General features: G+C 39.1%; 1 protein-coding gene across 50 annotated transcripts in view; it reads right to left on the bottom strand.

The window, feature by feature from the left end:
• Positions 1–17,513, bottom strand: part of TTLL5 (tubulin tyrosine ligase like 5) — a 291,747-nt gene that overhangs the window by 263,200 nt on the left and 11,034 nt on the right. For all 50 annotated transcript variants that reach the window (XR_010130797.1, XM_063698039.1, XM_055361024.2 and 47 more), the window contains exons 4-5: positions 7,557–7,639; positions 5,529–5,635 (exon numbers count right to left, since the gene is read on the bottom strand). Coding sequence is in view for 49 of the 50 variants with exons in the window: in XM_063698039.1 (XP_063554109.1) it covers positions 5,529–5,635; positions 7,557–7,639 (190 nt within the window). In the remaining variant the exon portion in view is untranslated. The remainder of the gene's footprint in view (positions 1–5,528; positions 5,636–7,556; positions 7,640–17,513) is intronic.

The following is a 17,513-nucleotide window of genomic DNA, read 5'->3' as shown; positions in this document are numbered from 1 at the left end:
CAGGAGGCCTCAGTTCCTCCCCACATGAACTTTTTCATAAGGCCAAGTGCCTTCATGACGTGATAACTGGTTTCTCCCAGATCAAGTGATCCAAGAAAGTGAGCAAGAAGCTGTAATGTCTTTTACAATCTAGTCTCAGAAGCGATAGTCACTTCTGTCATATTCCACTAGTTAGAGGCAAGTCACTAAATCCAGTCAACACTCAAGAACAGAAAAATTAAGTTCAACTTTTTGAAAACAATGTCAAAGACTTTATGGACACATTTTACAATCACCACATATGTTAAACTTTATAATAAACTGCCAAATGGTTATTCTGAGGAAAACAAGCTCCGTTTCTCCTGCTATAGTCTGAGATATTGAGGAAAAACCAAAGTGTTTTTCCTACTCTCTACTCTCAATTCAGCATAATCACTCAACACTTTAGACACCAAATGTGTGTTTCCCCACACACAAAGCAAGCAATCTTGCAGTGGGTGTCCTCTAATTCAACTCAATTTTGACCCTACCTACCTCGAGATAGTGTCAGTTCCCATAAGTTGAAGGCTCAGTCCCACAAGACTGCCTCCCACTTCCAATGCCAACAGCAAGCCCCAAGTTGTTTTACCTGTGCTTCTAACCACCTGGCTATAAATAGGCGTCCCTACGACTCCCTCCTTGGGTTCAATTAATTTGTTAGAGCAGCTCACAGAACTCAGAGAAACATTTATGTTTACTGGTTTATTAAAAAGGATATTACAAAGGATATAGAGGAAGAGATGCACAGGGCGAGGTATGAGAAACGAGGCGCAGAACCTCTATGCGATCTCCGGGCACACTACTGGCCAAGAATCTCCATGTATTCTGTTACCCAGAAGCTCTCCAAACCCAGTCCTTTGGGGTTTTTATGGAAGCTTCATTACACAGGCATAATTGATTGGACACTGGTGACTAATTTAACTTTCAGCCCCTCTTCCCTTCCTGGAGGCTGAGGGGTGGGCTGGAAGTTATAACCCTCTAATCATGCCTTGGTCTTTTCTTGTAACCAGTCCCCATCCGGAAGCTACCTAGGGACTGCCAGGCACCAGTTAAGTCATTAGTATATAAAAGGACACTTCTCACTCTGGAGATTCCAAGGACCCAAGGAGTTATATGTCAGGAAACACGAGGAAGACTAACTACATATTTCACAAGATCACAGTTATCCAGAGTGGCTATACCACTCTGCATTCCTGCCAGCAAAAGTGTTCCAGTTGCCATGCATCCTGGCCCACACTTGGTGTTTTCTGGTTTTTGTTTTTAGCCATTCTAACGGGTATACTGATACTTTGTATAGTTTTAATTTGTATTCCATTAATTACTAATGCTATTGAGCATCTTTTCACGGGCCTCTTTTATTTGCCATCCCTGTATCTTCTTTGGTGAGGCATCCATTCAGATATTTTACCCACTTTGAAAAATAAAGTTGTTTGTTTCCTTATGATTGAGTTTTAAGAGTTTGTTATACATTCTGGACACAAATTCTTTATCAGTTATGTGTTTTGCAAATATTTTCTCCAGTCCATAGCTTGTTTTTTCATTTTCTTAACAGTGTCTTTCAAAGAGCAGATATTTTTAATTTTTAAAAGGTCAAATTTAGGCGAGGCATGGTGGCTCACGCCTGTAATCCCAGCACTTTGGGAGGCTGAGGCAGGTGGATCATTTGAGGTCAGGAGTTCGAGACCAGCCTGACCAACACGATGAAACCCCCATCTCTACTAAAAATACAAAAAAAATCAGCCAGCCGTAGTGCATGCCTGTAGTCCCAGCTACTCGGGAGGCTGAGGCAGGAGAATCGCTTGAACCCAGGAGGCGGAGGTTGCAGTGAACCAAGATCACGCCACTGTACTCCAGACTGGGTGACAGAGCGAAACTGTCCCCCCCCCCCAAAAAAACCAAAAAGGTCAAATTTATCAATTTTTTCCTTTTATGACTGTGCTTCTATTGTTGCATCTAGGAATCCTTTGTCTAACACAAGGTTGCAAAGATCTCGTCTATGTTTTCTTCTATAAGTTTTACAGTTTATGTTTTACTTTTAGGTCTATGACCCTTATTTCAAATGGGTTTTTAAAAATTGATTCACAAGTATAAAAATCTATTCTAAAACAGATTTCAAATGTAAGTAAACAACAACAAAAAAGTTTGACTGTTGATAAATATACCCAAAATTTCAGGTTATAAAAACCGAACCTGTGAAAGAAATTCTAGCTTCAAAACCTTCAACAGAGTCTGTGCTATTCACTATTATAAATCATTATAAAATATTTTAGGAACCCTGTGTGTTTTACTTTAATGGAATCATGATTCTCTAATAGCATAAAATCATCTGGATTACTCAGATAGTGAAAAAAACACCAGTACTCCAACTAAAAGCAAGCTCCCAAACCAAAGCATTCTGGAAGTTTTTATACCACAGATATCTACAGATGTGACCTTCTGAGAAACATAGCATGGCAAAAAAAAAAAAATTCTGAGTTAATTCTAAGTAGAATGTAAATTGAGAAAGATTAGCTACTAAAACATCAGAATTTCTGAGATGTTATCTTAATTTGGTTTTAGGGGGAAAAGCATTTAGCATATTTTTAAAAAGGACTGTCCAGGAAAATCAAACACATGGTTATCTAACCACATTTATAAAAGTATTGCCATAGCCAATAACTGCCCAACCTCTCATGTAACTATGTGGAACTCTTATCATCACTAGCACCACAGGCCTGAAATGACCCTTCCGGATGCGACCCAAGACAGGCCTTAATTTTAGAGTATAATGATCCTATTACAGTAAAGACCCAGGTTAGGAACCCCGTTGAGAACTTAACTACATCATTGAGAGATGGATATAGAAGAGGCAAAGTTATAAAGAAAATCGGGGCAATTAGCACCTTAAAACCAGGGTAATAATTACTATTATATCAGGGGTACATTCTTGTGTACAGTACTCCAAAAAGGCACTTTGGTTAGCCTCGACTGGACTCATTGATTTATGATTTGTTCCACTCCTTCAAAACCAACTAAGAACCTTTGTGGTAATCATTAAAAACTTACTCAACCTGTTCCACAGTTCAAATTTCTTTCTATGAGTTCAGAAACTGCTTTGGCAAATCTAGGTACCACAAACATTTCTTTCTTATCTATGGCCCTCTTCTGAAATCCAGAGCAGAGGTACTCAATTTTTAGTGTATGTAAGAATCACCTAGAGAACTTCCTAAAAAATGCATGTTCCTGGGTCTCACCTCTCAAAATTCTGGGATGAAGCCCAGGATTCTGCATTTTAAACAAGTACCCCAGAAGATTCTGATACAGATGGTCCAGGACCCACACTAACTGCTGATGTAATCTACAACAGTAATTTCCAAACTTCCCTGTTACAAATTACCTCAATGCTTTTTAAATATATAGCTTTCTAGGTACATATTTACCTGGAAAGGTAAGGTAACTAGGAAAGTGCTCAAATATACACCTTCTCTAGAGATGGTAACTTCCATGAATCTGCAATGGGACCTGAGAATGCATATTTTGCAAAAGTACCCTAGGTAATTCTTATCATTAGGGAATTACAAACACTGAACCAGAGGCTAAGAAAAAGAAGGCACTCTCCTACAGATGCCCCACATCAGTGGTTTTCAAACTTCTTTGCTTGGTACATCCTAGAATAATTTGGGGAAACTATATATCCTCTTGCATGTTTAAGCTGGCATGTAAGATTTTTCATCATAAATTTAAATTGTTCCAAAGAATATGATGAATGGTAAATATTACATTAAGACAAAAACCTTTTTTTTTTTTTTTTTGAGACAGAGTCTCTCTGTGTTGCCCAGGCTGGAGTGCAGTGGCACAATCATAGCTCACTGAAGCCCTGACCACCCCAAACTCAGGTGATCCTCCCACCTCAGCATCGCAAGTTGCTAGGCACATGCCACCATACCCAGCTAAATTTTTTGTTTTTTTTAGAGCCGGGGTTTTGCCATGTTGCCCAGGGTGGTCTCCAACTCCTGGGGCTCAAGCGATCTGTCCGCCTTGGCCTCCCAAAGTGCTGGGATCACAGACACGAGCCGCTGCACCTAGCCAACACCACACTTTTAAGTATATTGAAGGGAACCTAAACAACATCAAGATTCAATACCTCATTTTTAATATGTTATTAAAGGAAAAGCTCTGTCAGTAAAATTTTCACTTTTTAAAATACGCTTTTTAATGAAGTTAACATATGTACAGAAAAGTATACAAAGTACACGGCAGGGCATAATGAATTTTTACAAAGTGAACACACCTGTGTAGCCACCACTCAGGTTCTGTATAGAACATTCCCAGCATGCCAGAAAAGCCTCCCTCAGACTGCCACACAGACACTATCCCCCAGTCACTCTTGTTTTTAATTCTTTCATTTCATTTCCCACAAACAACAGGTTAGCCTAACATATTTAATACTTGACTTTTACATCATATCATACCTTCTGTACAGCAAAATTATACATAGGAATTGGCATATATTTTTAATTCCCTGTGATCGTAAGGCTATAACTGTTTATATATACATGACTGATTATCATTGCAAGTATTGTAGTATACAATTCATCCAAACACCAATGACGCTCAATTCTGTGAACTCCTTCCTAATTACATATCAAAAAATTACAAAATGATCTGTCATCAAAATTATGTTTAATGATCAGCTAATAGCTAGATTATATCATCCTTCAATTATTTTAAAAACAAAGAAATAGAAACTACCATCATGCAAAAAGGATTTGTTATGCTATTACTAGAATTCAATTAGACACTAATTTTTTCTACCTTTCTTTGGAACCCTGAAAATTTCTACACCTAAGGACAATATACCAGACTAAGATTCTAGGTGAGCCATTCTTTAATAAAAGTGAAAAAACAGTAACTGTGAAGGGGAAGTAAGAAAGGCAAACCCATCCTCATGAGGTACTCCCAAGCAGCTCAACTTTAGGAAAGAGAACCAGAAACTATCTCCTTTAAAACCATCCATGTCTATATAGCCCTTAGAAAGTGTTCATTCATGCTCAGGGATATGAACACAACAGTTTGATTTGCAGAGTGCTGTTCCATACCAGAAGAATTTCTTCTTCTGGCGGGGCGTGGTGGCTCATGCCTGTAATCCCAGCACTTTGGGAGGCCAAGGCAGGCAGATCAATTGAGGTCAGGAGTTTGAGACCAGCCTGGCCTACAGGGCGAAACCTCGTCTCTCCCAAAGATACAAAAATTAGCCGGGCATGGTGGTGCAAGCTTGTATTCCCAGCTACTGGGTAGGCTGAGGCAGGAGAATTGCTTGAACTCAGGAGGCAGAGGTTGCAGTGAGCCAAGATCATGCCACTGCACTCCAGCCTGGGTGACAGAGCGATACTCATCTCAAAAAAAAAAAAGTCCTTCTTCTTCTTCATTTTCATCTTCCTCTTCTTTAAGGACACTAATTACCTTTGCTGGCTACGTGCCCCAATGTCATGTACCTTTAAATGAAGCAAAGCAGCTACAAAGAGCATTACCTGGGAAAGTGATTAACTTTTTGTGCTTCAGAGAGGGTGCGCAGTAAGAAGGGCTTCAGGTGGGATCCTGTCCACATTAGGTTATAGTCAGTGCTGCTTGGGTGAACCTGAGGGCAGACAGAAAGACAAGAAGGCAAAAAAACATCAGAGATACCCCTTCTCCAGGAAAAGCAATGGCAGAAAAAGCCACAGTGATTTTTTCATCCACAGTGTACTCACCGGGGTGGCCCAATTAGTACGTGAGCCTAGTGAGACAAAAGCAGTGTATCACAGAACAAGTTCAAGGAATGGGAGGGTTGGGCAAATCCCCGATGCAGAAACTAAAATAAATTAACCCTTCTATAGAAACCCATGATGTCTCTTAATATTCTTGCATTTCTTTCTCAGGCTGTCCTTATCCTTGCAGAAACTGAGTATGAAGTGCTGATCAGAGATAAACCTTATAGTAGCAAACCGACTTAGAATTCACTCATTCATCCATTAAAATTCTTTTGTCCATTAATTCAACAATGAGGCACCATGTTAAGTGCCAGAAATAAAACAGCAACAAGACTGGATACAAACTGGTATCAGAACTTCCCTCACGGACAAGTGCGGTGGCTCATGCCTGTAATCTCAGCACTTTGGGAGGCCGAGGCGGGAGGAGCGCTTGAGCTCAGGAGTTCGAGACTAGCCTAGCAACATATTAAGACCCTGTCTCTATAAAAAAAAATTTTTTTTTAATTAGCCAGGAGTGGTGCCATGCACCTGTAGTACCAACTACTTGGGAGGCTGAGGCAGGAGAATCACTTGAGCCCAGGAGTTCAAGGCTACAGTGAGCTATGATCATGCCACTGTTCTCCTGCCTGGGTAACTCAGTGAGACTCCATCTCTAAAAATAAAAAATTAAAAAAAAAAAAAACTTCCTCAAAATGTCTCTTACAAATCTCAAGCTAGGAACCAGACTTTTATCAATTGTCACAAAGTATCTATAGTGGAAGTGTCTGTTCAGCCTTTTTGCCTGTCCTTTTTGATGTTTACACTCCAATCTTCCAACTTTCTTTGGAGAATGACTTACTCCATGGTTTTCAAGAACCTGCCAATCACCCACCCAACCCCTCCTGCAAGGAGTGGATCCAAACCCAAGCTAGGCCAATCATTCTATCTCCAGAATGTGATTTTTGAGCAAGGAAAGGCAAAAGGACAATGAATGGAGTCCAGTCACGCCCATGGCAGTGCCTTGAGAAACTGATCCTGAACACTCCTGTTCCTCCTCGGTGCCAGCCATGCAGGCCTCTCCCCATCTGACCTTCACTCGGGGACCTTCCCTGGCTGTGCTGAAGACTCCTGTTCCTATATCTTTGGGGCTTGTCCTGGTCTCTGTCCTTCCAAAGGCCTGCCTTTTCAGCTTTTTCTCTGATTCTGCTAGTCCCCTCTGCACATCATTCTGACAAATCCCTTTTGGGTTTGTTTTGTTTTTTTTTTTTGAGACGGAGTCTCACTCTGTCACCCAGGCTGGAGTGCAGTGGCGCGATCTCAGCTCACTACAACCTCCACCTCCGAAGTTCAAGCGATTCTCCTGCCTCAGGCTCCTGAGTAGCTGGGACTACAGCTGCACACCACCACACCCAGCCAATTTTTGTATTTTTAGTAGAGACGGGGTTTCACCATGTTGGCCAGGATGGTCTCGATCTCCTGACCTTGTGATCCACCCGCCATTTCAAGTTAAGCAAAGTCCCTTCAGTTGCCTGCAATCAAAGAACCTTAACTGGTTCTCAGACAATTCCTTATGGGCAACGGTGCCCCTAGCCCAAGACCAAGAACGTAGCAAGAAAAAATTTTTTTCTAAAATCATCTGGAAACGTTTCCCATGTATTGCAAGCAGAAACTGGTAAAGCCACTCCAAAATTCAATCCGAGTTCTGGACCATCACTAAGCATCGGTCCCATGTACTTCCTGGAGCTGGCCCTGTTAACTGGTAAAGTCAGTTAGGTGGCTGGGATTTTCAGCTTATGAGCAGACCAGGTGAGGTATTAAAAATAAACTTACTTCATGAAATCCATGGGCTGTCAGAATGCTGCGTACTAGGCGACTGTCCGTTCGTACAATCTTATAAGACAAATGATAACGTTCTAAAGAAAAACAGAATCAAGTCCAGTAACTAGAAAGTTAACTGTAAAAACAAAAATAAACTGTAACATGGTGGCTTAATTATACTCAATAACATTACATGCTACCATTAAAAAGATTATAAATAAGTTGAACGTATTTTGGACCATGAGTTCTTAAAATGAGACTCTTTGGAGGTCATTAGACATAGATGGGGGAAAAATTACACCTTGGTTTTCACTAGTTTCTAGTTGAAATTTAACAATGGCTTCAATTAGGATTTTAAGTAACAAAACAGGCAGTATTAACATTATCTGTGACCCTGCCACTAACAGACATCAGATATTTTAATATTATTTTACAGTATATCTCAAAATATCAATTATTCTCATAGTATTTAAAAATTATAGTAGTTAATAGACCTTCACTAGATTGTTATTTAATACACTAATAAAAAAGCACATGTCACAATTTCTTAAAAAATATTCTGATTACTATGTTTCAATACAATGTATTTCCTTTGTAATTACGTACTTTTTAAAAATCTATTTTAAAACATTCTTCTGCGAAGAGGCCCATGGGCTTCTCCAGACTGCCAAAGGGATCTATTGTACCAAAAAGGTTAAAAACTCCTGCTCTAGGCTGGGCATGGTGGCTCACGCCTGTAATCCCAGCACTTTGGGAGGCCGAGGTGGGCGGATCACCTGAGGTCAGGAATTCAAGACCAGCCTGGCCAACATGGTGAAACCCCATCTCTACTTAAAAATACAAAAAATTGGCTGGGTGTGGTGGTACGCACCTGTAATCCCACCTACTCGGGAGGCTGAGGCAGGAGAATCACTTGAACCCGGGAGGTGGATGTTGCAGTGAGCCGAGATCATGCCACTGCACTCCAGCCTGGGGGACAAGAGCAAGACTTCATCTCAAAAAAAAAAAAAAAAATCCCTGCTCTAGATAGCCCTCTGTATCCTATAATGCTGATTACCAGTACATCTTAGACCAGAGGTTAGAAACTGGTAGCCCAAGGATGAAATCCAGCCTGCAGACATGGTTGGTTTGTTTCTCATGGTGCTCTAAAAATAAAATTGAATTCATTGCTTAGCTTCTGAAATGGAAAGAATTCGTATACAACTCTAGATTTCTAGACGTCTCCTAAAAAACCTGGAAACCTGGGCTTTCTTCTCTCCAATGGCAAGAATCAGCTGGAGAACTGCAACTGCCCCATTCAGGACAGGCCACACTCTTCAGTTCAGCACAGGACCCAGCCTGCTTCACTCAATCACATTTCCTACCAGGGCCAAGTAAGCGTTTGTGTTTGTGACCACTATGGGAGCGGAAAGTCTGAAACCATGTGAGATTTCAATATATTTACTCTGGACCACTGAATTCAATCTCTTTCTATGCACCACTACTAACTGAAAAAGTTAGCTAAGAATTCTGCTGAAGAATTTTTTTAGAGGACTTCATATTAAACAGTTTCTGAATTGAACAATTCTGAATGATACAGACACTCACGGACAGACTCTAGAACAATATTCAGCCTCTATAGTCAAAGACAACAATTTCTCTTTCAAGTTTATGTGAAGATATTCATAAATCTCTGCTGCTACTTACTCAGCACTGGCAGGAACACCATGCAAAGCAGACACAGGAGGATTAACATTTAAAATGTCAATCACTTCGTCCTTTTCATTCTTGTGGGGAAACTTTCAAAGCCAAGTAACAGTGTTATCCCAATGATCAGTCACTATTACTTTGTCTTTGCAGTATCATCATAAGAAACACTGCAGAATCATGTGTGGGAATCACAAGATAGGCTTAGAATATCTTGCAATGTCAAAAAAGGGAAATACTCAAAAACTGATTAGGGACATGTCGCTAAGAGCTTAAAAGGGCTCTTGAGGGCCAAGTTTAAGACAATTTGAATGCAAAAATGAATAGTAATAGAGATAGATTATAATGTACTTATAAAAGAATCCATGTATCCACACTTATAAGGAGTTGAGAGGGAATATTGGTTTTCTTTTGCTGCTGTGACAAATTACGACACATTTGTTGTTGTAAGGCAAATTTATTGTCTTACAGCTCTGTACATCAGAAGTCGAACACAGGTCTCACCAGGCTAAAACCAAGGAATTGGCAGAGCTGTGTTCCTTTCTGTGGGCTCTGGGTAGGATTTGTTTCCTTCCCTTTTCCATTCCTTGGCTTATGGCTTATGGTCCCCTTCCTCTATCTTTGAAGTCAACCATGGTTGCATGTAGTCTTTTTCACATCACAACACTCTGGCCTCTTCTACTTCCTTCTCCCACTTTAAAAAACTCTTGTGATTACATTGGGCCCACTTGGATAGTCCAGGATAATCTCCTTATCTTAAGGCCAGTTGATTAGCAACTTTAATTCCATCTAAACCTTAATTCACCCTATGCCATGTAAGATAGCATATTCACAGATTCTGGAAATTAGAAGGTAGACATCTTTAAGGGACCATTATTCTGCCTACCACACAAGAGAAAGCTATTATTTACAGAGAATCCAGCTAATAAATGTAGAAGGAAAGACAGAAATGAAAAATCACCATTTTACAAAAACTATAAGAGTAAGTGATTCAAACAAGAATCAGTAGATACCAATGGGGAGAGGCTATTAGGGAATAGGACACGCATACATCTCAAAATATCTTACCAGAGAATGCTTATAACAAAGGGAAAAGGCACCTTTAAAATGAAGCCATCTGGTGAACACAGTCTTAACCAAATGATCAAATGTGCCATCACCAATACTGCAAAATAATAGCATCACATACTCCCAAATGTTATACACTGGGGATACAGTTTCACTAAGCAATATTCCTGCAGATTTTTAAAAATCTGAATCTAAACATGTAGGAACCATCAAACATGGATAACAATCAAATTTAAGGATATCTGTAAAACAAGCAGTCTAGAATATTTAAAAATGTCAATATCATGGAAGACAAAAAAAAAGTCTAGGAAATGGCTGTACAGTAGACTAAAGAAATATGACAACGAAATGTAATATTTGATTGGATCCTGAATAGAAAAACAAAAAACCACTACAGAAGACTAAATTGGAACAATGGGGAAATCTGCATAGATTAGATCTATGGATTAGATAATAGTATTTTGCCAGTGACAGATTATTGTGCTTATATAGAATATGCCCTTATTCTCAGGAGTCACAAGCTGAATAATGTATTAGGGCATGCAATATTTTACTAATTCTCAAATGGTTCAGAAAGAGAGAAGCAAATATGGCAAAATGTAAGTAATTGGTGATTCCAGGGAAAGACTATATGCGTTCATTGTACTATTTCTGTAACTTGTCTGAAGGTTTTTAATTTTTCTAAATAAAATTGTATAAAAATGAAAAAATATCCGGTCCTTTCATTATGATAACCATGATCACTAACATTTTTGCACATGAAAAGTCAAAGCATCGTCAGCTACACAGTGACTGCTAGAAATAAGGACTGAACCCAATTCTGTGCATGTTCTGCAGTGCTTGCCCCTCACTGCCCAGCCACAGGGGAGGTGATCAGTAAGGTGTGTGAGAAAATAGAGAACAGTTACATGGGGAATAAGAGACAAGCGGGAATAATAACAAGTCTGGGCATGGTGGCTCATGCCTGTAATCCCAGTACGATGGGAGGCTGGAGCTGGAGGGCTGCTTGAGACCAGCAGTTCAAGATCGGCCAGGGCAACATAGCGAGACCTCGTCACTAACAAAAAAAAAAAAAATTTTTTTTTTAATTAGCCAAGTGTACGGGTGGGCGCCTGTAGTCTTAGCTACTCAGGAGGCTGAGGTAAGAGGACTGCTTGAGCCCAAGAGTTCAAAGTTACAGTGAGCTATGATCACACCATTGCACTCCAGCCCAGGCGGCAGAGCAAGACCCTGTCTCTTAAAAAAAGAGAGAGAGAGAAACCAGCCTGGGAAACATGGCGAAACCCCATCTCTACTAAAAATACAAAATTTAGCCAGGCATGGTGCTGCGCACCTGTAGTCCCAGCTACCTGGGAGGCTGACGCAGGAGGATCACCTGAGCCTTGAAAGGCTAAGGCTGCAGTGAGTCATGATCAGGCCACTGCACTCCAGCCTGAGTGACAGGGTGAGACCCTGTCTCAAAAAAAAAAAAAAAAAAAAAAAGAGAGAGAGAGAGAAAGAGAATCTCTAGAATCAAACTAGGGTTCAAACCCTGATTCTACCACTTCCTCCCTGTAGCCTTCAATAAATTGTTTAATTTCTCTATGATCAATTTCCTCACCTGTAAAATGGAGTTGATAATAACAGTAGTTAACTGCATAGAGTAGTTGTAAGCACTAAATCAGTTAATACATGTAAAGCTATGAAACAATTATTCTACACAGTATAAATTATTTTTATATAGTAAAAAAATATAATAAAAGTCATTAGTATATGCACTGTACATAATTATACATTTTATATAGCAAATTAAAAAATTAAAATGGGCCAGGTGTGGTGGCTCAAGCCTGTAATCCCAGCACTTTGGAAGGCCGAGGTGGGAGGGCTGCTTGAGGCCAGAAATTTGAGTCCAGCCTGAGCAACATAGGAGACCCTGTCTCTACAAAAATTTAAAAATTAGCCAGACATGGTGGTACATGTCTCTAGTCCAAGCTACTCAGGAGGCTGAGGCAAGAGAGTTGCTTGAGCCCAGGAGGTCAAGGCTGTAGTAGTGAGTTGTAATCATGCCACTGCACTTCAGCGTGGGTGACAGAGCAAGAACCTGTTTCAGAAAAAAAAAAAAAAAAAAAAAAGTAAAATGCTATCAATATTATTTCTCCTACTCCTCCTAATATAAAAGGAAAATACAACTGCCACCACACTCAGTAGCAAATCTGATTCTTACAATACATAAGTAGTAAGCAGTGACAAGCCACTTCTAATCCATATCACCTAACTATAACCCAACTCAGATACACTGAACATGTTCCGAAAGAGTAGTGCAAAAAAAGAAGGGTGGAATGACAGAATGCAAACATCACTGCTGGAGATTTTCAGTTCATATATACTCTGTGTCCGGTAGCCCTCTGTGTGCAATAAGGCTGGTGGGTAGTATATTTTAGACTAGAGGTTACAAACTAGTGACCCAAGAACCAGACCTAGCCTGCAGATGTGGTCTGTCACTCATGATGCTTCAAAATAAAACTAAATTAGTTGCTAAGCCATTGAAAATTGGAAAAATTCATATAAAAATATAGATTTCTAGGCTTCTCTTAAGAAACCTGGTAATGATGGTTATTTTTATGTGTCAACTTGACTGGGCCACAGGATGCCCAGATACCTGGTTAAATGTCATTTATAGGTGTCTGTGAGGATGTCTCCAGAAGAGATGAGCATTTAAATATAGGGAATGAATAAAGCAGATTACCCTCCCAAATGTCGGTGGGAATCATTTAATCCATTGAGGGCAAGAATAGAACAAAAGGGTGATTGGTTGAGCTCTCTCTCTGCCTGACTGGTTGAGATGGGACACAGACCTTCTCTGCCCTCGACACTCCTGGTTCTCGGGAATTCAGACTCAGAGTGGAATCTATACCACTGGCTCTCTGGCTCACAGGCTTTCAAACTGGACCACCAACTTCCCAGGGTCTCCAACTTGCAAATGGTAGATAATGGGACTTTTTAGCTTACATAATTACATAAACCAATAACCTTATAACAACATTCATTCCTCCCTTCCCCCTCCCTGTCTCCTTGTATCCTATTGGTTCTATTTCTCTGGAACACCCTGACTAATATGTACCTGGGCTTTCTCTCCCATAACAAGAACTCTGACTAATATGCCTAGGCTTTCTCTCCCATGACAAGAGTCAAATGGAAGATTGCAACTGTAAACTGAAGCTGCCCAACTGCCTAAGAAAGAACCACCTCATCCCATGTTTTCTTCTGTATAAAAACATGAGGCAGAGCATGGTCCTCCTTGACTACTAGCAAACTGCCAAATATCCTATTTCTAAGCCTCTTAACATGCATCACATCAATTCCACCATAGAAGAGACCACAGAATTTCCTCTTCTCCAACCACTCACATGTGCCCCTAGAGGCAACTTGAAGTGCTAGGACCCCTAGCAAGTTCCAGGACAGACCACAGCAGAGCAAATGAAAACAAACCAATAATCTAACTGTCAACACAGAGAAGTACCTAGAGAGCAATGAAACGCCTTAAAGGGTTTAAACAAAAATAGCATGGGAAATAGGATAAAGATACAGCTGACATTTTTGACTTGTAGAACACAAAAATAACTCCTTTAATGGCAACATAGTGTAGCTGTGCCCTAGTATCAGAAAATTAGGTTACCTAGAATTAGGATTAGGATATCTGTGCTGTTGAATGTGTGTGACTAATAAGCACTTGAAATGTCCTTATTTAACTTTAGTTAATTTAAATTTAAGAATGAATGCTTGATTCAGTTACTGGAAATCCTATTTTAAACAATTTGCCTGTGGGGAGGGGAAGAAACAATTGAGTATATGAATTTACTTTTTCAACTATAAAAGTTATAAAATCTAAATATAGACCTAATATTTCCAATGAAAATTTTGCAAATTGAGATGCTCTGTTATGTTAAAATATATACTAGATATAAAATATTAATGGTTTTTTTATATTGAGTAAATGTGGAAATGATAATATTCTGGAATATATTGGGTTAAATAAAATATATTATTAAAATTAATTTCACCTACCTGTTTCCTTTTACTTTTAAAAATAATTTCCTACTAGAAAATTTCAAATCACATATATAGCTTGCATCATACATCTATTGCTAGTATATACAAATACAAACTTACTAAATAAACACATTCAGGGACAAATTACAGAAAAATGCTTCATTCTAGAAGTTTACTTTAAGCTGAAAATACCTATGTTGTCTCTAAAATACAATCCCATTTACACATTTAAAGTACATACAATTTGGGAAAAAAACAAGGTTATAATGAAGAAAAGCCACATTCCTGGAATATTTCACAAATAAAACACGAGAAATCATATTGTACCAAAAATATTAATAGTGAATTCAATGAAACATGTCATAAAGAGAAAAAACCAAGTTGGCATCTAACACGATGAGATCAACAGAAGGTAACTATTGCCCCAGATACACTTCTCAGGGGGATTTAACCACAGGCTTATGATCTGAACAGATCTGTGTCAGCTATTTAAGAGAGCCAAAAAGAAAAGAAAAAGTTGCAGACTGAGAGTATTTAACAATACAGAAAACTGAGGCAGCAACTACCAAAAGTCATTCAAATTGTTCTTTTCATTAAGGAAGGTGAAGAAAATTATTAAGCCACAAGGAACTGGGAAAGATACAGAAAACTCAAAAACACAGAATTTGAGAAAAGTTTGGCGGCTTTTTCTTTAATCACAGGAATGTGTAAAGAAAAAGACTTATGGATCCTAAAAAAATAGTAATTGCTTAAATAGATGACATTGATGGATATTATTTTCCAATAAATGTTAGGTATTCTAAAAAAGAAGGGTCCGCCTATTGCCATAGAATACATCGATTACTTTATGTGACAAGCAGACCAAAAGAAGTATGTTTGGGGGGAATATTTGTTTTTATCCACCTTTAACGTTTTGGCTCAAATCATATTTAGAGGGAGTTTCTCAGCAAGGGGTCTTCAGTTACTCAGGCTTCAGAGAACATGAATGAACCACTTCCCTTTAAATGGTAACTTGGCAACTTGCTGAGGGGACTAGAACACAAGGATCCTTGGGGAGGAAGGAGGATTCAAATCCCAGAAGCAATGCTAACAGTCCTCTGAACTCCTGACTTATTAAGGGACAAGACAAAAGTCATTTACAAGTAGAGTAGATCTTATTCAATCAGTAAAATAAGCAGCACAAGTTTTGAGCGCCTACTATGTGTCGGACATTAAATGATCTCATGTAATCCTCACAATATCATATTCTCTCCATTTTACTAATGATTTTACTAATAATGAAACTGGTTAAGATTTTACTAATAATGAAACCAGTTAAAAGAGTCTAAGTCACTTGCCCAAGACTCACAGCTAAGAAATACCAAAGCTGGGATTTGAACCAATGGCTGAGAACCCAAGTGTACACTCTTTCCACCATACCACAAAACAGTTCTGATCCACAGTGTTATAACCTTTGAAGATGGCTACAGACTAACACCAGGGCTCAGAGCACTGCTTAAAATCCAAGAGGAGCAGAGATAAGTGAAATTGATAAAATACAAACAATGCAGAAAACAAGAGAAAGCAAAAGTTGGAATTTTAAAATTGGGTCTTTAAAATTATCAACAAAGCCAGGTGCAAATTCTCATTCCTATAATCCCAACGCTTTAGGAGACTGAGCTGGGAGGACTGCTTGAGGCCAGGAGTTCAAGACCAGCCTGGGAAACATAGTGAGACCCCCCATCTCTACAAGAAGCTTTTTTTTTTTTTTAGTTAGCTAGCCATGGTGGTGTACACCCACAGACCAAGCTACTCAGAAGGCTGGGGCAGGAGGATCACTTGAGCCCAGAAGTCTGAGGCTGCAGTGAGCTAGGATTACACCACTGCACTCCAGCATGGGTGACAGAGTGAGACTTTGTCACTAAAAAAGAATAAAATAAAAATGACCAACAAAATTGACAAACCTCTAGCTAAACTAAGGAAAAAAGAGAAAAGACTGAAATAACTAAAATCAGAAGTGAAAGTGGGGACATTATTACAGACCTTACAGAAATGAAAAGGATTATAAAAGAATACTATGAACAGTTGTATGCAAACAAGTTAGATAAGCTAAATAAAATGGACAAATACCTAGAAACACATAAACTACCAAAACTGACTCAAGAAGAAATAGAAAATATGAATAGACCTACAGCAAGCAGAGGTTGAAGGGAACCCATTCTATGAGGCCAGCATTACCCTGATACCAAAGCCAGACAAAGGCATCAGAAGAAAACTATAAATCAATATCCCTTATAAATAGACAAAAAATGTTCAACAAAATACTAGCAATTAGGCCGGGTGTGGTGGCTCATGCCTATAATCCCAGCACTTTGGGAGGCCGAGGCGGGTGGATCATGAGGTCAGGAGTTCAAAACCAGCCTGCCAACATGGCGAAACCCCATCTTTACTAAAAATACAAAAATTAGCTGGGCATGGTGGCGGACGCCTATAATCCCAGCTACTCGGGAGGCTGAGGCAGAGAATTGCTTGAACTCAGGAGGAGGAGGTTGCAGTGAGCTGAGATTGCGCCACTGCATTCCAGCCTGGGTGACAGAGCGAGACTCCGTCTCAAAAAAATAAAATAAAATAAAATAAAATAAAATAAAATAAAATAAAATAAAATAAAATAAAATACTAGCAATTACACTCTAACAAAGTGGGATTTATCTCAGGAATATAAGGGAGGTTCAACACACAAAAAGTCAGTCAATGTAATGTACCACGTATTAATAGGCTGAAGGGGGAAATATCATTTCAGTTGATGTGGAAAAAGCATTTGACTAACACCTTTTCATGATAAAAACACACAACAAACTAGGAATAGAAGCAAACTTTCTCAACATGACAAAGGACATTTATGAAAACCCATAGCTAATATCATACGCAATGACAGAAAACAGAAAGCTTTCTTCCTATGATCAAAAACAAGACAAAGACACCCTCTTTCTATTCAGCATTGTACTAGAAATTCTAGCCAGAACAATTAGGGAAGAAAAAGAAATAAAAGGCATCCAGGTTGGAGAGAAAGAACTAAAATTCTCTCTATTTGCAGATAACATATTACATGCAGACAAACCTAAACACAAAAACTATTAGAGCTAATAAATGAGTGCAGCAAGGTTTCAGGATACAAGATCAATATACAGAACTCAGGTGTATTTCTAT

This window comes from Gorilla gorilla, chromosome 15 (assembly GCF_029281585.2).
Source record: "Gorilla gorilla gorilla isolate KB3781 chromosome 15, NHGRI_mGorGor1-v2.1_pri, whole genome shotgun sequence".
In the NCBI taxonomy this organism is placed as follows: domain Eukaryota; kingdom Metazoa; phylum Chordata; class Mammalia; order Primates; family Hominidae; genus Gorilla; species Gorilla gorilla.
The sequence above is the reverse complement of the archived record's forward strand: the minus strand, read 5'-3'. Positions and strand labels throughout refer to the sequence as shown.